This window comes from Akebia trifoliata, chromosome 3, assembly GCF_017979445.1.
Source record: "Akebia trifoliata isolate Shusen 1 chromosome 3, ASM1797944v1, whole genome shotgun sequence".
NCBI lineage: Eukaryota > Viridiplantae > Streptophyta > Magnoliopsida > Ranunculales > Lardizabalaceae > Akebia > Akebia trifoliata.
Genome location: NC_141377.1, coordinates 5,565,451 through 5,593,061, shown reverse-complemented (window position 1 = coordinate 5,593,061; position 27,611 = coordinate 5,565,451). Strand labels below are relative to the sequence as shown.

At 34.5% G+C, this 27,611-nt stretch overlaps 3 protein-coding genes across 6 annotated transcripts; 1 reads left to right on the top strand and 2 right to left on the bottom strand.

Annotated features, from left to right (window-relative positions):
* Positions 1 to 713: 713 nt before the first annotated feature.
* On the bottom strand, positions 714 to 4,236 carry TDF1 (Duplicated homeodomain-like superfamily protein). The gene is made up of 3 exons (XM_086432730.1): positions 4,104 to 4,236; positions 3,615 to 3,744; positions 714 to 1,572 (listed from the first exon to the last, which is right to left on the bottom strand). Exons 1-3 carry the CDS (start codon positions 4,234 to 4,236, stop codon positions 714 to 716), a joined length of 1,122 nt encoding a protein of 373 aa, XP_086288856.1.
* An 11,445-nt stretch (positions 4,237 to 15,681) lies between these two features.
* LOC147405722 (hydroxyproline O-galactosyltransferase GALT6-like) lies at positions 15,682 to 21,629 on the top strand. 3 transcript variants are annotated; one of them, XM_086433540.1, is made up of 7 exons: positions 15,690 to 16,795; positions 17,446 to 17,678; positions 17,767 to 18,057; positions 18,540 to 18,668; positions 19,653 to 19,826; positions 20,374 to 20,481; positions 21,136 to 21,629. In XM_086433540.1, the coding sequence occupies exons 1-7, from the start codon at positions 15,937 to 15,939 to the stop codon at positions 21,343 to 21,345; spliced, it is 2,004 nt and encodes a 667-aa protein (XP_086289666.1). In that variant the 5' UTR covers positions 15,690 to 15,936; the 3' UTR covers positions 21,346 to 21,629. The 3 variants fall into 3 exon arrangements, with proteins under 3 accessions (XP_086289668.1, XP_086289667.1, XP_086289666.1); XM_086433542.1 differs by lacking the exon at positions 18,540 to 18,668 and having other exon boundaries at positions 15,682 to 16,795; XM_086433541.1 differs by lacking the exon at positions 20,374 to 20,481 and having other exon boundaries at positions 15,687 to 16,795.
* A 440-nt stretch (positions 21,630 to 22,069) lies between these two features.
* Positions 22,070 to 26,593, bottom strand: LOC147405721 (receptor-like protein EIX2). Of its 2 annotated transcripts, XR_015176042.1 has the most exons (3): positions 23,446 to 26,593; positions 22,569 to 22,621; positions 22,070 to 22,453 (listed from the first exon to the last, which is right to left on the bottom strand). XR_015176042.1 is itself a non-coding variant. In XM_086433539.1 (2 exons), the coding sequence occupies exon 1, from the start codon at positions 26,396 to 26,398 to the stop codon at positions 23,477 to 23,479; it is 2,922 nt and encodes a 973-aa protein (XP_086289665.1). In that variant the 5' UTR covers positions 26,399 to 26,593; the 3' UTR covers positions 22,669 to 22,979; positions 23,446 to 23,476. The 2 variants fall into 2 exon arrangements, 1 of the variants encoding a protein (XP_086289665.1); XM_086433539.1 differs by lacking the exons at positions 22,070 to 22,453; positions 22,569 to 22,621 and adding an exon at positions 22,669 to 22,979.
* Between the last annotated feature and the right edge of the window lie 1,018 nt (positions 26,594 to 27,611).

Sequence of the window (27,611 nt, the reverse complement as noted above, 5' to 3'; positions counted from 1 at the left end):
TCCTTATTTTGAAAAATGTTTGGCACAATGATTGGCTCTCTTTAGGGCCTCCAAATACTTCCCAAATAGATAGATATATTGAAAATTCTTAAAATTTTGTGATCTACTCCCTGTGGCATTAGTTGGGTAATCACATGGAGGTGGGGTCATGAAACTTTCCTAAGAAGCATAGCCAGGAAAGTTTATTCTAAGAGTCGTGATAACTTGATGCTCTTTATATGCTCCCTGACATGGCAGTGCATGGACAATAGATCTTTTTCTTCTAGAGACACAAAGATCTATTGTCTATGCAATGCCATGTTAGGGAGCATACAAAAAGCGCAGGTTTTTAGCGTCATATAGTCTTTTTCTAACTCTAAAAGAATCTAACAAAGTATAATGCTATAACATTGAAATGAACATCGAAAACATCTATGGTCCTGACACACATCCATGTCCGAAATGTCCCCCACGATGTACATTTTAATGTTACTCCAACACGACTCTCTAACAAAATACAACCTTATTAGAAAACATATATCCTCACTTATTTCATGCATACTACCCAAAACACCAGCCACAACCAAACCTTACTCCTACCAGTCCTTCATCAACAGCTGAAGACTATTCTCACAAACACTATTAATTACTTAAAACTATTACAAACCTCCCTATATCTCATTATCATCCCTAAATATAGTACTTAGACTGCTTACATTTTCATCTAAGATTACTCAGTAGAATGGCTCATCGAGAAGACTTGGGAATTCCCACAACATCTCGCTATCTTGATCCAAGATCGCATCAACAAACGAAATATTAGAAGACGAAGAAACTCCAAAGGCATCACCCGTGTATCCATTCGTAACCACATCCAAATTCTTTTTATCCCCATTTTCAAATTCACTTTGCGGTATCTCATTGTTTATTTGATTCGAAGAGCCAGTCGATGACAATCCATACAAATCTTCTTCATGTTGTTGTTGTTGTTGATCATGAGAAAGAAACACATCTTCTTGAAGAAATTCACTCCAAAGAAAAGGAGAAGAAGGTGTCGTATTCGGAAATGGTTGGCCAGGAAAGAAAGGTTGTGGTTCAACTTGTAAGACATTCGAAGAAGAAGAAGAAGATGAAGAACCTTCATTGAAGAAATATGGTTGGATGGTTTCTTGGTTGGTGCAGTTAGAAGATTGTGTGACTAGTTGTATGGCTTGAAGCTGAGATAATAGGTCCAATGAGTAATTATTGTTGATATTATAGTTCAAGGGACTATCTTGGATAGGGCCCACCATCGTATTTCTGATCGACATCATTGAATGATTTCTGATGTTTGAAATGCAATCTTGTGGGAGAGGAGATGATTCTGATTTCGACATGAATGCGTTCTTTAGGTCTCGATTGAGGGATCCGAATCGATTGCCCGCTTTCTGTAGACCGCTGATGGCTCCATAATCCGTGAGGATCTGAGAGAAGGGTTTATGGGTCACTGGATCGATACCCATTTGGAACAATTTCTTTCTCAGTTTAGTGTTCCAGTAGTTCTTCACATCATTATCAGTTCTTCCAGGCAGTTGGGCTGCTATTAGAGACCACCTAAAACAAAGAAGACATGAGAAGATAGTATGTAGCGGCTCTAATGGATCGGGTCGGATTAGACCCGAAATCTGATCCTATAACTTTGGATCTCCAAGGATCCGATTTGATAATCTATTGGGTCGGTTCTTGATCAACCATGGCCCACGGATAGGATAAAATGTGAGACTATGCAAATTACATTTATATATATTTTTTTACCTCAATCCCCATATGATCGGATTGTATCGAACCGGATTTGGATCATAAAAACCCAATCCATGACGAATTTGTCCCAAATCAACCTCAAATCGATACTGACATGATCCGTTCACAATCCTAGTCAATGGGTCGGATTAAGGTCAATGGATTACCAAATCCGATCCAATAACAAGTGAAATCTATCCAGATCGGATCAAAACTGATATAATAAATAAAATATTGATATACATATAATATGATTCGTATATTGTTAGGGTTTATAAAATGGATAAACCCTATGGATCGGATTTCAAATCTGATCTGATCCAATTCTAGAGAGAGTCATTTCGAATGCACTAGTAACTGAAATAAGGCATTTTTACCGTTGTGTTAGTACACGTCATCAATTATTTTTTGCTAAGGTCCTCTGTATACGTCATTGGAAGTTAAGTTTGTTAGGATCTGTCTTACATGGCTGATGGCTTAGACACATTTTTCTCCTGCTTGAAGAGGAAATTTACTTTGGTGTCTAGCACTATGTAGGTTAATTGATGGGAAGGAATCAGGGCCATACACATGGCACATCAAACATTGATCTAGAAAAAAATCAACACCAAGGATGAGTGGGGTCAGTCGATTAATGAAGGATGTTCTCAGGGTATATGATTGATTGAAGAAGTGAACGGTCCTGATTGATTTAGTTGGTGGGACCATATTGTCTAAGATGCATTAGCATCTAAGCAAAACTACAAGAATTGGGAAATTTATTTTGGAAGTTATATTTTGACAGGCCACTAACTTCTAAGGGCAGGCCAAAGTTAAAATAACACATTTTTAAAATTTTAATTTTAACATAGAGTATCCAAAACAATTTTTTTTTTTTTTTTTTTTTTTTTAATTTTTAGAGGTGCCCCTAAAATTATAAGAGCTCTAATAGTTTTTTGGAGTGCCTATAAATATCCCTTTTTTAATTTTTTTTTTTTTTTTTTTTAACACAAACCAATGAGATAGTGGTGTGTGAGAAGAGCAAAAGACCAACCAAGATCAAATATAACTGATTTTCCGTGAAATCTATTTTAGTAGAATGTGTGAATCGAATTTGACCGTTTCTTAAAAATAATTGTTGTTGTAAAGAAAAAGAGTCCTGATAATATGACTCACCTAATGTGGACAAGTTCGGAATCCATAAATTTTTAGGCCTCAGGATACACTTTTTTATAGGGAAGTAGTCGTGTATCCTAAGATGTATAGATCTACAATTCTCAAACTTGTCACATCAAGGAGTCAATTGACTATGCTACTTGGCAAGTCATATATTATGACAACTCAAAGAAAAACTTGAAAAAAGAGAGTAACACACAATAAAAACCATAGTTTTAAACTCAAAAATTCGGACTCTAATGCTAATCAAATCGAGTCAGTCAATAACTACTGAGTCCACTTGAGTTGAGAAAATCAAATACAAATATTAAAAAAAATCATAAATTATTTTTTATATTTTAAAATTAATAATAGCGTCAAATTTTTTTTATATTTTATTTGTTCTCTCTCTATATATATCAAATATAATAACAAATCTGTTTTCGTTCCTGAGCCAATTCGGGCGACTTGAAGAATTGACTCAACGATCTTCTGAGTTGACTTAACGAATCGGTTTGATAGAGTCTATGGTCCAAGTCACCTCAAAATACAATCAAATCAAGATGACTCAACTTAGGTAGTCCTACCCATATAAACTAAAAAAGAATAATTTTTTTTTGGTTACTCAATAGAAATCCTCAATAGGAGAACAAAACATTTACATAAAATTCTAGAAAAATTAAGAGAAAGAAGAAGAAATGGAGAGGTAACAAATTAATTACCTGCTACCAATGGTTGCATGAAGTCTAATAATCAACTCTTCTTCTTGAGGTGTGAAGTTATCATGCTTTAGATCAGGTCTCAGGTAATTAGTCCACCTAAGTCTGCAACTCTTCCCACATCTTTTAAGTCCTGTTTAGCTTACAAGAAGATATGTTAATATGTTGGGGTAATAATCTTCACTAATAAAAGCTAAAGAATTTAAAACAAGTAACAGCCCATAACATCAAGAAGAGAGTTTATATTTCCACACCATCTTTTATTTATAACATAATAATTGATGGATTTTATGTATAACACACCACATAATGATCTAGACACACCCATTATTCTCTTTTCTTCCCTCTCTTTAGTCTTTATCTCCTTTAGTTTTTAGTTGGAGAGAAACCATGGTTATGAAATGTGTGGGATGATTCCACCAAAGTCCCCTCTATAGAGAATGGTGTGGAAATATAAGATCTATCTATGAAGGAATTGAAGAAGCTTCTAACCTGCTTTTTTCGGTACAGACGTCCAATTACCCGTTCCATGCTTCGATACATGAGCAAGTATCTTCGTGTCTTCCTCGGCAGTCCAAGGACCCTTCTTCACATTTGATTTATCACAACAAGGTGGTCTTCCCATCTCATAAAATGATGTAAATTTGCTTCTAAGATGTGATGGAAAAAATAAAAAAGAGTAGATATGATATATGGTGATGCAGCTTCACACCTCTTTACAAGTACTCTTTGAGGTGGGGAAGGACAGGAGGAGAGGGAGATGGGTTTAAACATTTAACAAGTGTGGTGGCAAGAAAAGCATGTGTTTCACTCACATTTAACTATAATTGCATGACTAATGTCATCTTCTCAAAACGGTTTGAGATGAAATATCAAATAGAAATGCTTTTCGATGCTTGGTTCCAAGAGTATTGAGTAAGGTTTAATTTGGGTGAATTATTTGGTTAAACTTAGATCTAACCATGCTAATTAATTCATTTGTATTGTTTAGATTAATTGGTGTCCGGTGTGAAAGAAACATGTTCTTTAATTAGTTTGACAATAATTAATAAAAAAATTTCTTTTGTTAATTCATCTTGAAAGGATTTCCATTGCTCCCTACTTGGAATAATTATGCAATGTTCAACCTTGATTCACAAGAAACGAGTATTAGTAAATCAAAATTAAAATATTTACGACTCCTAAGATGGAAGTAAGTTCGGTTGTTGTTCTTTATGAAGTTAAATGTTGGACAACACTACAACATTTTTGATCTACAGCGGCGGATTTTTCCGCCGCTACAAGGTCATTTTTCCGCCGGTAAAAGGTATTGCGGTGATGAGCAGCGGAACCAAAGATCCGTCGTTGTTTCCTCCGTCGCTAACTATAGCGGCAATCAAAAAACAACATATTCATAGATTAGAAAAGTATGATTAATAGTCACAAATGGGGAAATCTATTGAAATGATTTGATTTTTGTTGGATTAGGTGTCTTAATTCAGGCCCCAGTGGGTATTTTTCATCAATTATATACCTAACCTAGGGTTCAAGGGCAAATATGGTATTTTGAATTTTTGATGAACTGGTATCGAATTGGAAAACATTTACATCAATTTAAGCCTTCTCAAGTATAGTGAGACTCTCATCTAACATATGTGGATGTAGGTTTAGCCGTGTCACGTAAATCTTGCGATTTCTTGATTATTTTTTTCCCATCTTATATATCATTAGATCTAGGAATTGAGCGTGATAATCTGACTTAGGCACATGCCAACTCAATCAACTTACCTGATGTGATAGGCTCGAGCACTGTAGATATGCTCTCCTCAGGATACAGAACTACGTTTCCCCATAAAAAGATGCAATTTTGTATCCCAAGGCGAGTAGATCTACAATTACCGAGCCTATCATGTTAGGTAAGTCGATTTGAGTATGTCACGTGCCTAAGTCAGATTATCAACTGCCCTAGGAATTATAATTAAGTTCTATGCAATAAGAATAATGATAATCTGACTACCCCACGTGGCATACCAAAAAATACTCACCAGAAGTGAGGTGTGCTAGAACCATAGATTTTCTTTCATTGGGATACACAACTGTAGAGTTTTATGGGGATGTGCGGTCATTTATCCCGAGGCATAAAAGTGTTTGGTTCTGGCACACCCCACATCAGGTGAGTATTTTGAGTATGCCACGTGGGGGAGACAGATTAACACGACTCATGCAATAAAGATTGATAACGCAACACTTTAATTAGAAAAAGAACGTGCAAGTAAAATTAAATTCTACAAGATCGAGATCAGATAAAAATTGTAAAGGTGCACACAGTTGCGGGATATTTTCCTCAACCGAGGAATTTTCTTTTATCATTAAATTTATAGATGAAGAGATTAAAGAAGGAAATACAGAAAAGTAAAGAATCTTTATACAAGGCCAATTAAATGATGAAATGAATATTTACCCACGGATTTAGGGAAGATGTCGGTAAGTTGGTTAGAAGAAGGAATATAGCGGAGAACAATAAGCTTAGATTGTAACCTTTCATCACAAAACATGGTGATGGGAGAAGAATGAGAAATATCAAAATCTCTGAGTAAGTATTTCAGCCACTGAAATTCACAAATTAAGGTAGCCATAACATGATATTTTTCTTCAGTTGAAGAGCAAGAAATCGTGGTCTATTTTTTTTTTTTTTTTTTTGTATTTTTCAAGAGATGAGATTAGCCCAACGGAATTGTGATACCCAATGGTGGAACATGGACTGACATTTATTTAAATAGAGTGTGGTTACAAGTGCTAACAAGTTAGTTATAAAACTACTCTAATTACATGATTCTATGCATCTCAATACATTTTAATAACTTACAACATAACTAATACTCTAATATGCACGATCTCAACCCCGAGGGGGTTGCTCAATGGCATTTTTGAATCCAATAAGCGGTGAAAGTCCGTAGGTTGTGTGTTCGATATCCAATGTGAGCAATATTTCCACAGGGCCACCCGCGAGGGCATTCCCTCTTACCTGGTGCGCATGATGTGCGGGCGTTGCATGTGCCTGTGGGAGGGTCCCATATGCCTTAGTTCCGGCCGTGGCTCATCTGGTCCCCCTAGTCGAACATAAATCCAGATACCCTGTTATAATAAATAATAAATAAATAAAAAGTGTGTACGACCTCACCCATTAACCTTTGAAGGAGGCATGATTGGGGTGATGGGGAGAGACTCAACCTATGTAGTATAAATATAGCCCCTCAAGCCAAGGAGGGGACCTGAAAATCCTAGAACATAAGGGAGAAGCTCTTGGTCACCTCTTTATTTGTTTCTTTTTTTTTCAATTGTAGATGTGCCTGACTAGAGTTGCATCTCCTCATCCCAATCCTCTATGCATTAACCTTCGGTGCCACGATCATCATCGACCACATAAGTGACTTAGGTGGGAGTAGGACACCCTAGAAACATTGTATCTATTGCCTATTTATTTTTTCCCAAATAAATGGTTCTAAAATCTTATTATCGAATCCAAATAATTCAAAGAGTCCTGATAATATGACTTGCCAGGTGGCATACTCAATCGACTGTCTGCGTGGACAACTTTGGGAACCATATATCTGTACGTCTCGGGACATGGTTCCCTCAGGGAAATAATTTTTTATGGGAAAGTGCAATCGTGTATCCCGAAGTTGTCCACGTGGGAGGTGGGTGTGTGAGACAATACTATGGTTTACAAGATCAATGGTGGTGTGGGAATTTCCAAAGCTTTGGATTCAACGATTGTGGGCTATTGTTGTTCTTTTTTTCAGATTTTGCTGCGGAAGTGCCAACAAGCTCACGTTAGCGTGTTTTACCAAAAATGCCAAGTATGAATTATTTATTAAAGAGTCATACATCCATTTTGGTTGGAAATGTCAATGGGCCTGGCTTTCTGTTTGGACGGTTCGACGACATGGACCGGGTTGTGGTGCTTAGTTTAACTAGTCATATTGGTATTGGGCTTACCAAGGCCCAATCCATGTTTATAAATGGGCTCGGTCTTGGGACTGAGGTCCATTGTGCAGACAGACCCGATTACATATGTATTATGTATATTTTACAAAATAAATATCGGTCGGGTTCTGTTGACTCAAGAAATAATACACGATCCCGATTGTGCAAACTCAACATTCAACGATTGGGATTTTATGCATATTATAGTAATATATATCTCAATGACACTTACGTCAAGGATAATTGTCAATCGTTGGATTTTGTATTTATACAATCAAAGATTGTGTTATTTCTTAAGTCATTGATGAAATTTGCGATCAACCCATAAATAGAGTTGAATCCGTGTGAACCGATCGATCCAGTCGGACCTTGACATTTTGTTGTTTGGCCCAGTTAGTCCGGACCATCAGACCGTCTGGGTTCGTTGTGGGGACTGGCTGGGCCCAAAGTGTATGTTATACAGATATTAAACTGAATTTCCCTTCCCCTTGTTTCTTTCTTTGCAGTTATTGGGCTCCACCATTTTTTAATCTTCCAGTTGCTGGGTCCAGATAAGATTAAGTTTATTTTAGACCAATCAAATATACTATGTTTTGGTCCCACATCTGAGCATCAAATACTAGGAAATTTTGAATAATTTTTTTTGGTTTTGTTGGGTCTAAATGATTAAATGACGGCATGAATTTTGGTATTTAAAGCCCAAAGTTAGGGGAAAATTTGTCACGTGACCTGCAGTAGAATAGTAGTCGTTTTGTAACCAACTTTCAGGAGTACAGGATCAACAAGACGATCCTTGGGCTCAACTGGTGGCATCCAAAAGCATGGTCCGATGCTTGGGGATGGTAGAGGAGAAAATTCTATGAGCTTTGAAAAAAAATGAAATATTCAAAAAAATAAAATGTTATTTTAATTTTAAGTTTGGGAGTGAGGTGGAAGTTCAGTAGTTGCCCATTGTCAAAATCTTGGGTTCGTGAAACTCAAATGAAAATCGAAATTTGAAATTTATGGGTTTGAATAATTCAAAACTAAATCTGAAATTTATGGCTATAGTATTAAAGATGAAATTTGAAATTTATGGATTTAATGCCTAAAACCAAATCTGAAATTTATGAGTTTAGTTCTCAAAACGAAGTCTAAAATTTATGGGTATAATATCAAAAACAAAATATAAAATTTATGGGTTTAATGCCCAAAAAGAAATTTGAATTTTATGGGTACAATACCCAAAATGAAATCTGACAATTGTTGGTTTAATAACCAGAAAGTTTCTACGAGATTTCAAAAAAAATCTAGCCAATATGACAACAATCATACATGAATAGACTTTAATCAATCATACATGAATAGACTTTAATCCAATATATAGAGATTCAAGAACATATGCTTTAATACTATACTGAGATTTATAACATTCTAAATTTCTATTTACATAACTATAAATTTATAATTTACCAAGATCAATGATCATTCATAAATCTCAAGAAATCTATTCATGTCCTAAAGATAAAAAAGTTTGAGGTACTTATTTTGTGTCATTAAGTTAAATCAATGATGCAAGAGATATAGTTGGAGATGTGCCTTTTGAATTCACATGCCAATATCCAATGTGTGCAAATCCCCAAATCGTAAACCTTGATCTACTTGTTCTTTAATTTTTCAAACTCACCTTCTCTCTCCTCTTTATGTTGGATCAGTTAGAGTTTTAATAATTGATGGAAATCATCTAATTGATGGAAATCATCACAATTCAAAATTCAATCTCTTCTCACATTTTATGCATATACCTTTCTACTATGGGACGCCGATCCACTTAAATCGATGGAAATAGAGGGTTTAAAGATTATCTTTTAATATGATTCATATCCATCAATGTTTCTTACTAAAATTTAAAGAGTATTTCTAATTCTAATTTAATTGGGATTTATCCTTATTTATTGATGTCTTTGTAATCTTGAATCCTTGTGTAAGTCAAAAACTTAAAAACGTATAGGTCAATTGGACCATATGGTTATTGGGTTCTAACATTGTATGATCCTCAAGATATAGAGAAGTGGACAAAGGTTAAATAGGAGCTTTGGAAGGAGTGTAATGGATGTCATTTTTTTTAACCAATCCCAAGTATTTGGGTTATGGAAAATGTTTTTCATAATTTTTACAATGAGAGATTGAGAGTAGTAGGTAGAAGGGTTGCAACTTGGTTCAATAATTTGGAGTCAAATTAGAATCAAAGTAAAGTAAGTCGATTCTATTAAATAAGAACTAGAACCGATTAAACAGATTTGCTTCAATTCTACTATAAACCTGCTTGGAAGCAACATATTTCCAATGAAAAAAGAAAACATATAAAAAATCATTAATTTTACATCCTAACTCATAAAATAATGCATCCTATATTAATATATAGGATTAAGTTCAGGAACCAATACGTTTGTCCTATGTGTCTTAAAAGTTTTAGATTTAGCTGATTTTTTGTGAGGATGATCTCTATGGTGAGGAGATCATCATCACAAAAAATCGGCCGAATATAAAATTTATAAGTCCATCAAAAATGGTTTTCAAATTTTTGATAAAAATTGATGGTTCAAAATTCTAAATCACTTTTGATGGACTTAGAAGCTTTGGATTCGACTGATTTTTGATGAGGATGATCTTCTCACCAAAAATCAGCTCAATCCAAAACTTTTAAACTACATAGGACTAAGAGTTTGGATCTTGATTTAGTAGAATTATATATTTGGACCGAAAATCAAATTGAATTAATGGATTCTCCATTTTCTTAACCCGGAATAAACCCACAACTTGTTTCAAATTGAACCAAATCAGCCCGAAGTTATTGATTTGATTTGGTTCTTAATTTGAATTAGAACAAGTTGCACCTTTGTAGGTATGATTTGGATGAACCTTAACCTAACCCTAACGAGGTAGATGATACATACCTTATCAGTCTCTAGACTTTGAATAGTTCTAAGTCAACTAAGTCCTGATTCAACCTCTAAACTTTGAATAGTTCTAAGTCAACTAAGTCCTGATTTAGTCCTAATTCCTACCAGACTCAAGTTTGCATTTATTTGAAAAATATTAAATTCATGCACCAATCAAACCGGTGACATTCATGGTGAAGTGGGTCCTAAAGAGCGTGCTAATTGGTTGAAAAGTTAATGAGGAGTTGGGTTACAAAACCTCCTTCACTTTATCAAGTTTGTTATTTTAACAAATCTTAATTTATGATTCACGCTATCACTACTAACTTAGTAAGATTTTAAATCTTACTAAGTGTCATTGGGCTCACATGGATTATCAAATTAGCAATCAAATGATACAGACTTACAAATTTCATGGAAAACACTTAGATTCAAAAGAAAAAAGTTCAAAAAATAATTAAGCTTGGTCGTAAGTGTTAAAATGGATGATTACCAAATTCTCAAATTTCAAATTAAAATTGATGTGATTAGAATCTACTCCAAGGTATGTTGAGTAATAAACTAATCATATAAATTTGACTTTATGATCCCTAAACATCAGATCATGTTTTTGGATGTCACAAATTGATGTGGTTAAAATCCACTCCAAGATATGTTGAGTAACAAACTAATCATATAAATTTGAATTTTATGATGTGAATCCTCACTTCAGGATTTGCTCGATAACAAATTTGATCAAGTGAGGTTTGGTGGGTAACAAACTTCATAAAGTAAGGTTCGCTTGAGTTGTCAGAACTCCCAAGGGAGTTTATGTAATAAAAAAGCAACAATTGGTTATTTGTCGGATAAATCTCTGTAAATAAAATTCAGATATTGTTAATGTGCGTCCTATAAAAATGCAATAAATACACTTTGAAAATTGGAATCTAGAGGTATTTTGATAAAAAATAATATTTTTAAGGGTCTTGTTAACATGTGCTTACGTTAAAGTGCAATGAATATATTTTAATCCAATTTATTCATTGCACTTTAACGTATGCCCTAATTTAGAAATTAGAATCTGAGTGTATTTTGATAAAAGATAATATTTTCAAATGTATTTTTATACAAAATCCAATTTTCAATGTGTATTTATTGCACTTTAGGGCACACATTAATAAGACCCATAAAATTCAAGCTATCTATTTATTTTTATTTTCCATATATTCTCATTAATGTCCTTGTTATATTTCCAAAGATGAGAATATGACAGGTGGCACACAACCAACAGGTCCATCACTTCCAACGGTCCCTTCTCTCTTAATCAGAAATATTCATATTTGATAGGCGAGCCACTCCAAAAAGTCATATTTGTGGGCCCACTCTACCAATTTAAACGGTTTGAATAAGAGAAAATAACTCTGATATGATGGCCAGCCAATCTCGTCAAATTACACGTGGCATTCCATACACCTGCCAATAATAAATATTTAGCCGACACGGAAGACTCCAAAAATCAGCCCCGATGTGGCTCTAACGGTTATTTGTACTGTTTCAATTAAAAAAGAGAATTGCTATTGTCACACCAACTTTTACTAATACCACACCAACTATATGCAATTCTTGTGATGATTTACATTGAAATTGATGCGGCGTTAGTAAAAGTTAGTGTGGCAATAATAACTCTACAAAAAAAAAAATCACCAATAATGATAGATCTTTGGTTTGTAAGTTTACATCAACTAAATTCTTATTCAAAACAGAAAATTACTTTTTCAAAGGATTTATTTCTAAAAGTCCCTAATTTTTTTGTTTTTTTATTTTATTTATGGTAACCCACCTTTTAATTGTTGAAGTCTATGGTTCAAATTGATCAAAATTGGAATCATTGCGAGCAACGTTGAATTAATCATGGAGAGCGATCGTTTACAATTATCTTAATCAACGATTTAACAATCATAAATCGTTGATCTCAACATCTGAACAAGAATCATCGTGATCAATGACCTGAGTTTGACATTTATAGCGGAAGGGGCAATTAGAAAGAAAGATTTTATTAACTAGGTTGTTAAGATACAATCTGCAAGTGAAGGTGCATTTAGAAAGACATCCCCACCAATTTAGAAGTAATTTCCCTTATTCTAAAGGGTTGGTTAACACATAAAAAATGACCCATTAAGAAAATACATAATATGTATTATCGAACTATGAAATCTGATCAAATCCTATATAATGTATCGTTGGATACATGTTTTCATCTCGATTGCTAATTTGTGTTTCGTTGGTTCAAGTTTTGTATTTCTTTATCAATAATAGGATCCCAAATATATTCTAAAATTTTGGAGAGGTTGAACGTTTCACATTGGAATATGGGGAGATTTTTTTTTTTTAAAACATTAAATCAATTTTTAAAGTGTTCAATAATTCAATGATAATATAATTAAGGGAAGCATTTGAAGGCCCTAAAGAGAGTCAAACATTGTGCCAAACATTTTTGAAACTAGGGGTTAAAAGTTTCAGAATGAGTTGATTTTTGGTGAAAAGATCATCCTTACAAAAAATTAGCTCAATCCAAAATTTCTACCCTAGTTTACAAGTTGAAGAATTGTGAACCGTTTGATTTTTATAAATCACTTTTGATGAGGTTAAAAGTTTTGGAATTGACTGATTTTTGGTGAGGATGATTTCCTCATCATAGAGATCATCCTCACAAAAAAATCAACCCATTTTGAAAACCTCTAACCCATACATTGAAAAAATGTTTTGACTTTCTTTAGGGCTTCCGAACACCACCCTAAAATTAAATCCAATTTTATGATATCAACAACTATGTGTGTGTGCGAGCACACATGGGTCTTGTTAATGTGTGTCCAGGTACATGTTAAAGTGCAATAAATACATTTGGAAATTGGAATCTGAGGGTAGTTTTGAAAAAAAATAAAATTTTAAGAGTATTTTCGATACAAAATCAAATTTTCAAAGTGTATTTATTGCACTTTAACGCATGCCCTCAAGAAACATGTGAACAAAATACTATATTAATTAATTTTTTTCTTTTGATGTTTTAAGAATGTTTTATTTATTAATTTTCTTTCCCAAGCAACCTCTTACCTTTACATTGAATCTACGCAAATGTTATTTTTCGATTCATCAAAATTCAATTATGAAAACATTGTCAATCTTTCTACCAGCTCATAAAATTTGTATTTTAGAGAATTGATCAAATATTTATTGGTCAATGGAGTGTGAAAGCATAAATGAGCCATATGATAGGGAAAATATTTTTTTAAAGGGATCGACTAGTTGCCCACCACGAACGATTGATTGCACACCAAACTTAAAAAAATCATTTATTTTATTTTATATTTTTATAACCTCTATTTTAAACTCCTGGTTGCATTCCAATACCTAATATTTTAGGATTTAAGCTTTATCTTAACTGGTAACTTTGTATTATTTACTTGTGCTCTACTTTGATTGTATTTTGTGATTGATTTTGTTTGTATTCTCAAAGACACTAATTTTCTAATCTTTATTTAGAATTTAATCGGAAACTATGTATTTCAAGAGAATGTAACTTAACGAAAAAATATTTTTTACAAAAAATATTGAAGTAGCACTAATTTCTTTGAACATAGTTGAGGAAGAATAAGAAGAAAGAAAAATAAAAAAAAATAAAAAAAATATGTAATATTTTTTAATTATTTTTAGAGTGTAATCATCCAAATGGAATGTAAAGGAGAATTTTTAAGTGATAGACCATTGACAATGGGTGGTGTGCAGCTAGTCAGTCTCTTTTTTAAAAGATTGACTTAGAATTTTTATAAAATCAAAAGATAAACAAAAATAATAATTATTAAAATATAAATTCAAGAATATAATATGTGAGTCATTGGACCAGGTCCAACAATACGTTTGACCTCATTAAGTGGCCGTCAATAATCATTACTTGCCACTCGTGTGGGTCACATGATATTATTCAATTAATCCATCAATTAAATATTTTTTGAATCGTGCTACACTGACTTTATTCGACACTGCATTTAACACTACTAACATGGCCGTTAACAGAGAATCATAGATTTCATTCATTGGGATACAAGGAAAAAAATCTATGGTTGTGTGCACGTGTTACATAGGCACAGTGTTGAATGAAGTCAGTTCAGAATATTTTATTTTTTATTTTAATTAAAATTATAAATTTATAAATTTAAATAGCAAAATTTTCAAATAATTAAGATTGTCCAATAAAGTTAGGAAAATAAAAAAAAAAAATTGATACAAGAGATGATCTAACTATACAGTCTGGATTGATGAAATCAAGGTTAATATTTTAATGTTGCTTTGTTTGTACAAAGTGTAAACCTCAAACAAAAAAAATACAGAACTTTTGATTACTTGATTAGCTGGAAAATGGATTTAAAATCAATTTTGAGGAAAAAAAAAAAAAAAGGTTCCACAGCTTTTGTTTCAAATTGATTTGCTTTTGGAAATTAATTTTTCATGATTGTGGGAAAATCGTCCAGTGTTGATAATTTTTGTTCGAATTAAATTTATTTTTTATATACAATCAAAGATAACAAATTATTTTTCTCAAAGATTTTCCCAATAGGTACATTGTTGTACTATGACTTATATTTATATGAGGAAAAAAAACCTTATTAAATCCCATCCATCGTTAAAAAACCTCGAGACTTATAAACAAGCCTTTCAGATTCGTATAAAAGTCTCGAGATCCAATTTTACACATCTCAAAGTGTTTTTAACGGTGGATGAGGCTTAATAAGGCCTTTTCCCTCATTATCTTAGTAAGGAAATGATTTTTTTTTTTTTAAAGATTTTTTATTAAAATAATAAAGTATTTTGCAGAATTAATTGAACCAGTCAACCAGTCACACTAGTTTAATAAATTATGAAATGACCGTATAGTCAATTTTGTAAATACATATTTTCATGAAAATGGCTAAGAAATAAATTAGGTTTTTATTTAGGGTTTATTTGAGATTAGAATTTAGGGTTTTAATGAGAAATAAATTAAGTTTTTAGATCTCTTGAATTTGACGGCTTTAAGGTTTATATTTTATACAATAGATATTATCTTGACCAAACAAAATTTATTTAATATATATTTAAAAAATATTCTCCGTGAAATCCAAGCCAGGCCAGCTTTATTAGATTTATTTTATTTAATAGTCTCCGATTTTTCTGAATTTATCCTTTTATTATTCCCTGTTATAATTTGTCCTCTTTTGAAATTTCCAGAATCCTAACTTCAAACGATTCTTCTTTTTAATAGAAATCTTCGCCTTCACTTTGTGATCTATGATTAATGTTATTTGCAATTGAAACAGAAACCCAATTCCTTAAAACCCTCTGTTTCGATTCGTTTTTCTGCAATTATTCAACGAATCAAAATTAGGGTTAGGGTTTGGTAAATTTAGGGCTTTTTTTTTTCGAAGATGAAGAAGGGGAAGCTTGATACGTTCATGTTTCTGATTCGACAGAGATCGATTCAGATGTTAATTGTTATTGGGTTTCTATATGTGCTCTTGATGAGCTTAGAACTCCCATTAGTATTCCAATTTGGTTCTCGAATGGGTTCCAATGTGTTTCTCAACGACGCGTTGCCTCATACTTCTAGGCTTGAAAGTGAAGAAGAAATGGAGGAGAAAAAATCCCCAATTCGACCTCACAAGATACCATTTAGGGTTTCTCAGAGTTCGTTTCAGCCTTCGCAGCAGCGAAAACCTGAGCAAAGAATTAGAGAACGTTTAACCCTCTCTGGTTTGATCTTTCAAGAGAACACATTCAAGCACGACAGGAAAGATGGGTTTTTTGAACTTCAGAGAACTGCAAATGATGCATGGGAAGTAGGGAAGAAGCTTTGGGAAGAACTCAAGTCGGGGAAAATTCGAATTGATGAGGAGAAGAAAGTAGTTAATCAATCAAAATCGTGCCCACATTCGATTTTGCTTTCGGGATCTGAGTTTCGGGACCGAGGCAAAATTATGGTTATTCCGTGTGGGCTGACATTGGGATCCCATATTACGGTTGTGGGGAAACCGATTCGAGCACATGCAGAGTATGATCCGGTAAAAGATGGGAGTGAGGCGGTTATAGTGTCGCAGTTTATGATGGAGTTGCAGGGGTTGAAGGCGGTTGATGGAGAGGACCCGCCGAGGATCCTACATTTTAATCCTAGATTGAAGGGGGATTGGAGTAGAAAGCCTGTAATTGAGCAGAACACTTGTTATAGGATGCAATGGGGCTCGGCGCTTAGGTGTGAGGGATGGAAATCTAGGGCTGATGAAGAAACTGGTATGCTAATTAGATGAGCTTTTCGATTTATATTTACTTGCTTTGAGTTGATTCTTTTGTTGTTGCTTCATATTAGTAGTTTGAACTTAAATTACTAGAAAAAAAACACATTTTTAAAATAAAATTGTCAGAATTTCTGATTCTTGATTGAAGAATTGAAAGTGATTATAAACCAGTTTAATTTATATTATTAACTAGTTGATTGTACAATATGGTTATGGGTTTTTTGTGTCATGGACTTGTGATGTGTTGAGCGTATATTTTCCTCTACTCTCAGGTGTGTCATACCCCAGTTAAGCACTGTAACCCTCTTATATTCACAGTTATCCCCCTCTCCAATGGATCGGTCTTTTGGAGTATTTGGTTGGTTAACATGGTATTAGAGCGCTAGGTTCGTATAGGTGAGGGGTTCGATTCTTTCCACCCTTATGAGTGAGGGTGAGTGTTGAGTACACATTCTCCCCAGTTAAGCCCCATGACCCTCTTATATTCATCGTTCTCCCCGTCTCCAACAGATCGGTCTTTTGGAGTAGTTGGTTGGTTAACACGATCTGTAATTGAATTGTTATTTGACTTTCTTTTGTTCTTAAATCTCCTCCATTTCGGAATGGGTACAGCCCTGGTAGAGTAATTAGTTGGATTATGTCCAGTTGATGGGCAGGTAAAGTGTGAGAAATGGATTCGTGATGACAACGATCACTCAGAGGAATCGAAGTCGACATGGTGGTTGAACCGGCTTATAGGCCGAACGAAGAAGGTTTCAGTTGACTGGCCATACCCTTTTGCTGAAGACAAGTTGTTTGTTCTTACCCTTAGTGCTGGGTTTGAAGGTTATCATGTCAGTGTTGATGGGAGGCATATCACCTCTTTCCCTTACCGCACCGTGAGTACCCCTCTAAACCTTTATCTTCAATTTACTTTCTTCTGACAAATATATATTATTTCTCAAGATTGTTTGGTAATGTTAACAGGGGTTTGTTCTTGAGGATGCAACTGGTCTATCGCTGAATGGAGACATTGAAGTTCATTCCGTATTGGCCGCTTCGTTACCTACATCACATCCGAGTTACGCCCCACAGACACATCTTGAGATGTCGAGTAGATGGAAAGCCCCTCCTCTTCCTGATGGACTAGTTGAACTTTTCATTGGAGTACTTTCTGCGGGCAACCATTTTGCCGAGAGGATGGCTGTGAGGAAGTCGTGGATGCAATCTGAACTTATCAAATCTTCAAATGTGGTTGCTCGGTTTTTTGTAGCACTGGTAAGGGTTGACCTTCATGCATGGTTTAAATCTTGCTTTTACGTCTCATCTTGTTCATGGACGAGACCGAGTTGTCTCGGACGAGTCAACTCGTCTTTTAGACGAGATAAACCATTTAACTTGGTTTAGAATTATTTATATATATATATAAAATAAGATTGATTAGAATATGTCTAATCATGAAATCTTATGTTATTTAGAAAATATGTATTTAAATTAAAAAAATGAATTATTTTAATAAAAATATACAAAATTCCTGTTGACTTGGAAAATCTCGTCCAAGTCATCTCATTTATCTCGTGAGATTCCGCAGGCTTGATATAACTTGTTTATCCGTCTCGTTGATGGACGATATGATTCATCTCAGTCTCGGACAAGATTGGAAACCATGCCAAAATGATATATGCCATTCTTTAGAGACTCTTTATTTACAAACTTGATTACGAGACACTCACGGAGTTTGGAGGGTTTGTTTTGGACAGCATGGAAGAAAGGAAGTAAATGTGGAGCTAAAGAAAGAAGCCGAGTTTTTTGGCGATATTGTTATAGTGCCTTTCATGGATAGTTATGATCTCGTGGTTTTGAAGACTGTTGCCATCTGCGAGTATGGGGTGAGTAATGAAATAAACTAGAGCCTGACTGGCCTAACTAACTTGGTAAGATTTGAAATCTTACTAAGGGTTGTTGAGCTCACCTTGTGGTATCCAAAAACATGATGGCACAAGGTTGTAGAGGACAAATTTTTGTCAACTTTGAAAAGAAATATTCAAAAAAATAGTACTTTTCAATGTTGAAATTTAATTTTAAATTTGGGATTTCTGTGGAAGTTCGGTAACTGTCCATTCTCAAGACCTTGGATCAAGCCCAAAATAATTGTTTTGTTTTGTTTTGTTTTTTTTATTATCTGAGTTTTTCCATGAAATCTAGAGGGCTGTGGTGTTGGATTACCAATTTGGCAATCCATTTGAGCTCAAAGACCAGGGGTGGATTTACAGTGGGGGCACTTGCCCCAACAGAAGTTTTGGAAATTGTATTGTCCTATTGATATTTGGGTAAATTTTGAGTTTTCCCCTCTATGTTTGTCCCCATTTAAGGAAATTATGGTGGTTGCCCCCACCCCTCAATTTTTTTAGTTTAGATAATTTGTGAGATACCCCTGTGCTTTCAAATTGATAACATGCCCCCTCAATTTTTTTTTTAGATCTGTGAGATACCCCTATGTTTAAAACTGATGATTTGCCCCTCTCCCCCCTCCAATATTTTTGTTGATTTGGACACCCCTCTATAGAGTAGGTCTTCTCGCATTACTAATGAAAAATGACCTAAATGCCCTTTTCTTCTACCTCTAATGAAAAACCCTTGAATTTTCTCCCCCAAACCACTCATCTTCATTCTCTTTAACCTTACAGAACAACTATAGTTTGCCCACTCTATAAGAAAATCCTGTCTCTACCCGTCAAGAACCCTTAGTAAGAGTTAGAATCTTACTAAGTTAGTAAGGAAAGAGTTTTTCAATAAACTAATAATTGGAAACAGAAGTTCTTTATGGATTTTGTAGAGGTTAATTCATTTGTGATGCCCTTGTTTCTTCACAGGCTCGCACTGTATCTGCAAAGTATATAATGAAGTGTGATGATGACACATTTGTTAGAGTGGATGCGGCGATCAAGGAAGCAAGGCAAGTCCCCGACGATAGGAGCCTATATGTGGGAAACATAAATTACTACCACAAGCCCTTGCGTTATGGTAAATGGGCAGTGACATATGAGGTACGGATTGACCTTGGATTCTTCTTTCATTGAAGACTTAGTCAATTATTAATCTCCAGTTAATTCCACGAGAATGCTCCTTATCTTTGATGACTATATGTCGAAGTTAGGTTTTATTTGTTCTTGCAATTTAGTGTATTTTTTTTATGAGTCTTTCCATTTCTTTACTATTATAATGAGAGAAGGCAGAGTAGAAGTGGTTCGACACCAAAATTTGTATTTCAAAGACGCCCTCACCTTTACATTTAAACTTAATATAATGAGGGTCATTTTGTTCAAAATCAAGAAAATTGTAATCCCACCATCTTATAATCACGTTGGTTAGTTTTGAAGATTACAAAAATATTCTTTTTACTATGTAATCTTCAAAAATCCTTTAATTTGTATTTAAATTACAAATAAGCCCTTTTGATACATGTGTGTTTGCGCATGCCACCCTCTAGTACTGTACATAATGTGCGAATGTTTTTGGGTCTTGGGAACCCTGAAAAGTTTCCGATATAATGGGTGAGTTTCTGAACACCTCCTTTTCTTTGAGTGGTTTCAGGAATGGCCAGAAGAAGATTATCCACCCTATGCAAATGGACCCGGCTACATAGTGTCGTCAGACATTGCAGAATTCGTTGTATTGGAGTTTGAGAAACACAAATTAAGAGTAAGTTTACACCTACTCATCACTCTTTGTTTATTTATTTACTCTTCCCCTCTTTATAATCTGGTGAATTTGGTGGTTTGTATGTGTGTGTGCCGTCTCATGTGTGCATGTAGGGCTTAAAATGGGTAGTGTTGGAGCTGGACCTGAGCGTATCCATATTCAGCTCCGAAATTTAAATCCTGATCCATACCCGAATCCGTTTTGGATCTATTAGCTAAAACCATATCCGATTCTGAGTCATGTAGCTTTCACTAAATTTGGATCTGGATCCAACCCGATTGAATTACTTGATTCGGGTCGGTCGGTTTGGACAATTCCGGATCATTCAATTTTTCTTTTTTACTATATTATTCAATTTTACCATTATAATAAGAATTCACATTATATTAAATTAGGAAAAGTAGAAATTTTGAAGAATTTAAAAATAATTTTTTTTTAAAACAATGTCATTCGGATCTAGGCAGATATAGGGATGGATCCATATCCGATCCAAATAAAGGAACATCCCATATTTTTATTTGGATCTACCCCAAGGGTCCAAACCCACTAAATTTGGATTTGGATCACTTGGATTTTGGATAAAATCTGACCCATTTTAATTCCGCTATGTGTGTGTTTTGGATGATTAAACTCACCAAATTACAATTGGTGCAGCTGTTTAAGATGGAAGATGTAAGTATGGGGATGTGGGTGGAGCAGTTCAACAGCTCAAGACCAGTGGAGTATATGCACAATTTGAAGTTTTGCCAGTTTGGGTGCTTCGACGGTTACTACACAGCTCATTATCAGTCCCCTAGGCAGATGATCTGTTTGTGGGACAAATTGAAACTGGAAGGAAAGCCCCAATGTTGTAATATGAGATGATGATGATGATGGCTACATTAATGATGTTAGGTGACGACACCCAAAAAACTGATAAAAGGACCAACACAGCGGAGCTAGTTTTGCAGTTGTAGCATCTCTGTGAATATCTGTCGGAGGGTTGGGATAGATTGGTGGTTGGTTTTTCAATTTGCCCATTCAAATTCATTCATTCTTTTTTCTACTAATGTTTTCCTTTACTCTTTTTTAGGCTTACATGTGTAGATAAGATTTTAACAAGTCTTGTTCTTTTATTTATAAAAATACAGAAGATGGAAATTCATTCAGGCAAACGTTTTCAGTGTTGGCCTAGTAGAATGCTTTTTTTGTTCTGGTTTTCTTTTCGATCTGTATGCAGTTCTTTGTTTCATTAGAAATTCCCTCGAAAAATGTCAAATTTTGATTCCAACAACCAATGCAACCCAAGTGATGACAATCAAACATAAGGTAAAATTTTGGGATTTGTAGAGATTTGATACAATTGTGAGAATCACTGAATCTTAGTGTAAGAAGAGATTTTCTCCCCTCTTCTTTCTAGGAAGAAGATGACTATTTTTCCTTCCAAAAAAAAAAAAAAAAAAAAAAATTCTAATTGCCAAAAAGGTCTAACTTGATTCCAAGCTCCAAAGTTCAACTCCTACAGTCCTATTGCCATATCTCTAGATTTCAACCAAACACAAAGACATCTCCTTTTATGGGTAATAGTTCAAAAGTGGCATTACTTGATTAGAATGCCATGATATCAGTGTTATGTTCTTGATTTATTAGAACGCGATGTATACTTGTTTTCAATTTACCCATTTTTCTATATATGCAGATTAATTGTGAAAAAAAAAAAATGTAATAAATCTTGATTTAGTAACGAATTGGATTGATTCTCTTAATTGTGGCATTACATGAACCACCCTAGTGTTTATATAAATCTTCATCCCAATTCTCATAAGAACATGATTTGATGTATCACACTACACCTTAGTATAGTGCATCCTATAATACTCCATAAAAATTCTCAATTTTCTTTAAAATTATTACATTTGAGTGATGATCATAAGAAAAAGAACCTACATCACCCAAATGAGAAGCCATGCCAAAGAAGAAATAAACCAAGCCCCTGCAGCAACAACAATAACAATGGCAAGAGAAGGGATTGGTGTTAGTAAAAGTTTGCGTGCCAATAAAATATCTAAGAAGGAAAGAAAAAAAAAATCCTTGAGATGCCCACTTACCAATCCTCGAATGGAGAAACTTCATACCATTCCTCCATGAAGATGTCTCTTGCCTACATGAAAAAAATTGTAGAATAGGGAGTGAAGTCTAATGGACATATTAAATCATAATTATTTCTTTATATTTCAACCATATAAATAATATTTTCATACAAAAACAACAAAGCCTTATCCCAAACATATAGACATCATAGTTTCATAGAGTTTCCATATCCCACGTACAATTATAGTACCAACATAGCCATTAACAATCTAGTAGTCAAGAAAAAGTCTGCAGTCTTTATTTTACTTGACGTGAAATCTCCAAAGCTTAGGCAACTGAATTAGGCCCATTACAATGATTTGCCAGCATAAGAAATGAATTCTACACCTTCAGCGATAGTCCGAATGTCACCAATCCCGACAATGTTCCTAAGAATTTCAGCAATATTTTGTTATATTACAAAACTCTCATGACTCAAAAAAAAAAAAAAAAATTACAAACTTTTGCAAGCATACTTAGGGCTATCAATGGATCGGATCGGGGTCAATTTGATATCAATCTGGTAAGGATCGGCTAGGATCCAGAATTGATCTGGTAAATATCTGATCGGGCTCTTAATGGATCGGGACATGGTCAATCCATATTAGATCAGATTTTGGGTCTGATCCAATCCATTGACAACCCTATAAGCATACCTAGCAAGACCCAAATGACAAACTCTACATAAAGCTCCAATGTACATAAGAAATTTGTGAAATGATATCCAAAGATGACTATAATCTATAAAGCAATTAAACATAATGCATATTTTTTAGAACATAAACAAGTGGGGTGAACATGAGCCACCACAAGTTATGAATGTGAGTGTGTGTGAGAGAGAGAGAGACAGAGTACCTTACTGAAAAACAAATGGAGTGTATGATTTTCAATTTTGAACCAAATTGATCTTGAGCTTCTTCTTCAACCGAGCTGCCCCCACCACTATCATCACAAACAACTTGTCGTGGATATCTTCAAGTAATCGAAAATACGCGTATCTCCAAGTCGTCTTGAATAATAAAACACTGCAAACTCCCAAAAATCCTATCACGAATCCTGATCCCAGTCCAGCATAAAACCAATCTATATTGGACTGATCTCCTCCATCCACTTTTCCATCTCCATTAGCAAATGTCGGATATTTATCTGGTTCATCTCCCGGGCATTTCTTCATTAGTGGAGATCCACAGAGTTCAGCGTTGCCACTGTAAATGGATGGAAGTTCATCATAAAGCGTTTGGAGCTGGTTGCCTGATGGAATTTTTCCCTTCAAGTTGTTGTACGATAAGTTTAGATAGCTTAGACTGGTTAAATCCGATATGCTTTGTGGAATAGTGCCTGAAAGTTGGTTTCTGGAGAAATCAAGTGATTCCAATGATCTCAACTCACCAATCTTCTCGGGGATGCGTCCTGACAAGTGGTTGTTTGATAGATTCAAACCGATTAATCCAGAAAGGTGTGTTAACTCTTTGGGGATCCTTCCAACTAAATTATTACATGAAAGGTCCATGTTGATGACGAGTGACAGTATCCTTACATATTCAAGTTCTCTTCCTTTCATGACTTCTATTAATTGGTTCTCATAAAAGAAATACGAGGATCTGACATACTCATCTATTCCGCTTGTTTGACCAGAAACCATGCTACTGAAATTGCCAAAACAACGAGGGATGCTTCCAGATAGATTATTACTTGCAAGGTCCATTATTTGAAGACTAGTTAGATGGCATAATTGAGAAGGAATGTTACCACCAAACCTATTTGACCTTAGCCTTAACATTCTTAAGAATGATAGATCATTTCCAATCCATATAGGTATTTTTCCAGATAAGTTATTCTCACCAAGGTCAAGAAGCAACAAACTTGTACAATTTTTCAAGGCCAAGGGGAGCTTTCCATGGAAATTGTTTTTGCTCAAGTGTAAATACTCTAGCCAATACAGATGACCTATCGAGTTTGGAATAACTCCTGATAAATGGTTCGATGATAAATCCATAATCCTCAATTCTTGTACACTACTCCAACATTGAGGAAGATCTCCAGACAAATGGTTTTTAGAGAGAACAAGAGTTCGCAGGAATTTCATGGCGCATACTGAGATGGGTATGGTACCATTGAAAAAGTTGCTAGAAAGGATTAAAGTAACCAATTTAGGCATCATATGACCGATAGTTTTAGGTATAGGTCCTGAAATTGAGTTGTTGGAGAGATCCAATTCAACTACATTGGAAGGGAATTGTGGTAAGGGACCCTCAAATTTGTTGAAACTTAACAGTAAAGACAATTCATCAACATTACTTGACGTTGAAAAATTGGGCACTTTACCATATATCTGATTATGAGAGACATCTAAGAAAGATATATTGGAAGTCAGCTTGGAAAACCAATCTGGTATGGAATCTGAAATGCTGACATTCGAGATGTCCAATCTGAAAAGTTTCGTTTGAGTTCGAAGCCATTTTGGAAACAGAGGCCCTATTTTGGTAGAAGACATATAAAGGTATTTAAGTTGGAAAGGAGGAACCCAGTTAAATCCCACATTCAAAACCAAAGAGTTGTAGCTCATATCAAAATATTCTAACTTTGAGAGTTTAGTAAAGTGAACCTCTGATAGAACACCATTCAAGGAATTTCCCATAAGATTCAAGTATTCTAACTCTAAAAGTTGTCCTAGACTCTTCGGAATAGTCCCATTCAATTGATTTTCCCTCAAATCTAATATAGTCAAGGTTGACAATCTCCCAAGGGATGTGGGGATCAGACCATTAAATGAGTTGGATGAAAGAGAAAGGTATTTTAGATTCTTTAATTGGCCCAACCAATCAGGCAAATGCCCAATGAGTTCATTCCCTGACAAATCCAATGTTTCTAAGTTGGATAGATTCCTGACATCATCAAGAATGGGAAGATTAGAATTGAAATGATTCCACGAAAGATCAAGGAATTTAAGAGAAGTAGTCAGGTTCCAAAGTGAATTTGGGATTGGACCTTGAAAATGATTCTCGGAAAGATGAAGAGTGGAAAGAGATGTAAAATTGACATATGATGAAGGAGTGGAAGGAAGTTTAGAAAGTCCGCAACGAGACAAACTCAACTCTGATAAAGAAGGAAGCAAGTTGATTACTTGTAGCCAATCATCACCGATTTTGGAAAGGTTCACAAAGCTCATGTCAAGGTTTTGGAGAGAAGAAAGATGAGAGACCCAATGCAAATTCTCAACACTCAACTGATAATTGGAATGATTATAAAGATAAATATCGTAGAGTAAATAATCAGTACTAAGATCAAGAGAACGTAAGGATGAGAGATTTCCAAGATTTTGGGGAACAACTCCAACAAAAAATGAAGCAGAGAGGTTGAGATATGTTAATTCATGAAGGGATCCAAAGAAATTCGGGATTTTGATTCCTGAGAAATTGTTCCAACTTAAGTCCAAGTAATTCAAATGTTTCAACTCTACAAGTGAAGGATTTACCTCACTCCTCCCCACCAAGCATGCCTTACTATATATGTAGTCTGAGCGAGTTTCTTCATCATAACGGTTCGTGTCAAATGGAAATGGGTTCCGGAGATCAAGCTTGACAACGTGCCTGGTTCTATTGTCGCAGCCAATTCCTTTCCATGTGCAACAATCTTCTCCGATCCAAGAAGAGAGACGATTTGAAGGATCTATTAGACTTTGTTTGAACTGAAGAAGAGCTTTTCTCTCGCTTTCGAAGCAATGCAAACCAGAATTTTCTTCTTGAATGCACCAGCTGAACTTGATGCACAATAGAAACACAACCGTAAAACTAAGGAACCTCATCATGGAATGGTGGTTTTATGTCTCAAAAAACTCAAGTCTTGTATTACTAAGGAAGCAATGGAGGATTTATAAATAGAAGAGACTGATGGTTTCAAAGCGCGTCTGGTTCTATTGAATTTGGACTGAAATTCAATGTTTCATTACAAGTACAAGAGAAAACGTGTACAACTAACTCTCCTGACGTGACAAGGAAGAAGCAAAGGATCTTCCCCAACCCACTAACTCTCCTGACGCGTTAAGTGTAAGAATAATATATTTCCCTCGAGATACACAACTGTACATCCCAATAAACATGTCTTTGTGTATCTGGAGGAAATTATGAAAAAATCCTCTCCATATATCTATTTAGTGTTGGGAATATTCAAAAGAAAAGAAATATTTAATTGGATTTAATTTATTTCTAAGTTTAAAACTGTAAATACATATGTAAAACAAAAAAGAGTATTTTCGGTAAAAAAAATTTATATTTTATTGTTTTTAACGTTTTGATAAAAAATATTAATTCCGAAAATGGTAAAATTACCGTTTTCGAAATTAATCGCTACAATTTACCATTTTGATAAATTATTCTTGAAATTAAGATGAGATAGGTCGAATACATTAGAGTTAAATTTTCCAAAGAGGGTAATAACTTGAATTTTGAAGGTTTTTTTTTTTTTGGAAGATAAGAACTTTGAAGGTTAACAAGTTGAAGATGATTCATTTTCTCCAATAAAATTTACGGGAAACGAAATCTTTATTGGTTCTACTTCCTATTCTTTTTTATGAGGAGAATGAATCTTTTTATTGAAGGATCGAAAAAAAAAATCAAATCTGAATCACCCGTGAGAATGATTTGGAAGATCCAAAACCAAAAATAACGGTATTAGTTAACAACAACATAAGACATTGAAGGCGAAGTTGAATAGATTAAAAATAGTTTACTCAAGAGGTTAATAGCTTGAGGACGACCCATTTCCTAGGAGAAAGTAAAACCGGTTGATGCCAAAGATAAGGGTATTTCATTTATATTTGTCTATCGAAGAAAACCTACGTCAAGGGGCTATTTGGGACTATCAACAGTTTACATTGCTCCATGTTCACTCAATCACTACTACCAACTACCAAAAAAAAAAATTGCACTTAAGCTACGATCAAGCATCTTTGGGGTCAAAAAAATTAAAACACCTCAAAATTACATATTAGCCTAGTAAAAGTCAATTTGACTACGATCAAG

Bases quoted from the DNA above. Each gene is read 5' to 3' on its own strand.
- TDF1 (XM_086432730.1), bottom strand. From the start codon at position 4,236: ATGGGAAGACCACCTTGTTGTGATAAATCAAATGTGAAGAAGGGTCCT. The intron at 3,745-4,103 runs GTTAGAAGCTTC...TAAGCTAAACAG, and splicing joins GTCTGTACCGAAAAAAGCAG to GACTTAAAAGATGTGGGAAG. The intron at 1,573-3,614 runs GTAATTAATTTG...TCTTTGTTTTAG, and splicing joins CATGCAACCATTGGTAGCAG to GTGGTCTCTAATAGCAGCCC.
- LOC147405722 (XM_086433540.1), top strand. From the start codon at position 15,937: ATGAAGAAGGGGAAGCTTGATACGTTCATGTTTCTGATTCGACAGAGA. The intron at 16,796-17,445 runs GTATGCTAATTA...GATTATGTCCAG, and splicing joins TAGGGCTGATGAAGAAACTG to TTGATGGGCAGGTAAAGTGT. The intron at 20,482-21,135 runs GTAAGTTTACAC...CAATTGGTGCAG, and splicing joins TTGAGAAACACAAATTAAGA to CTGTTTAAGATGGAAGATGT.
- LOC147405721 (XM_086433539.1), bottom strand. From the start codon at position 26,398: ATGATGAGGTTCCTTAGTTTTACGGTTGTGTTTCTATTGTGCATCAAG.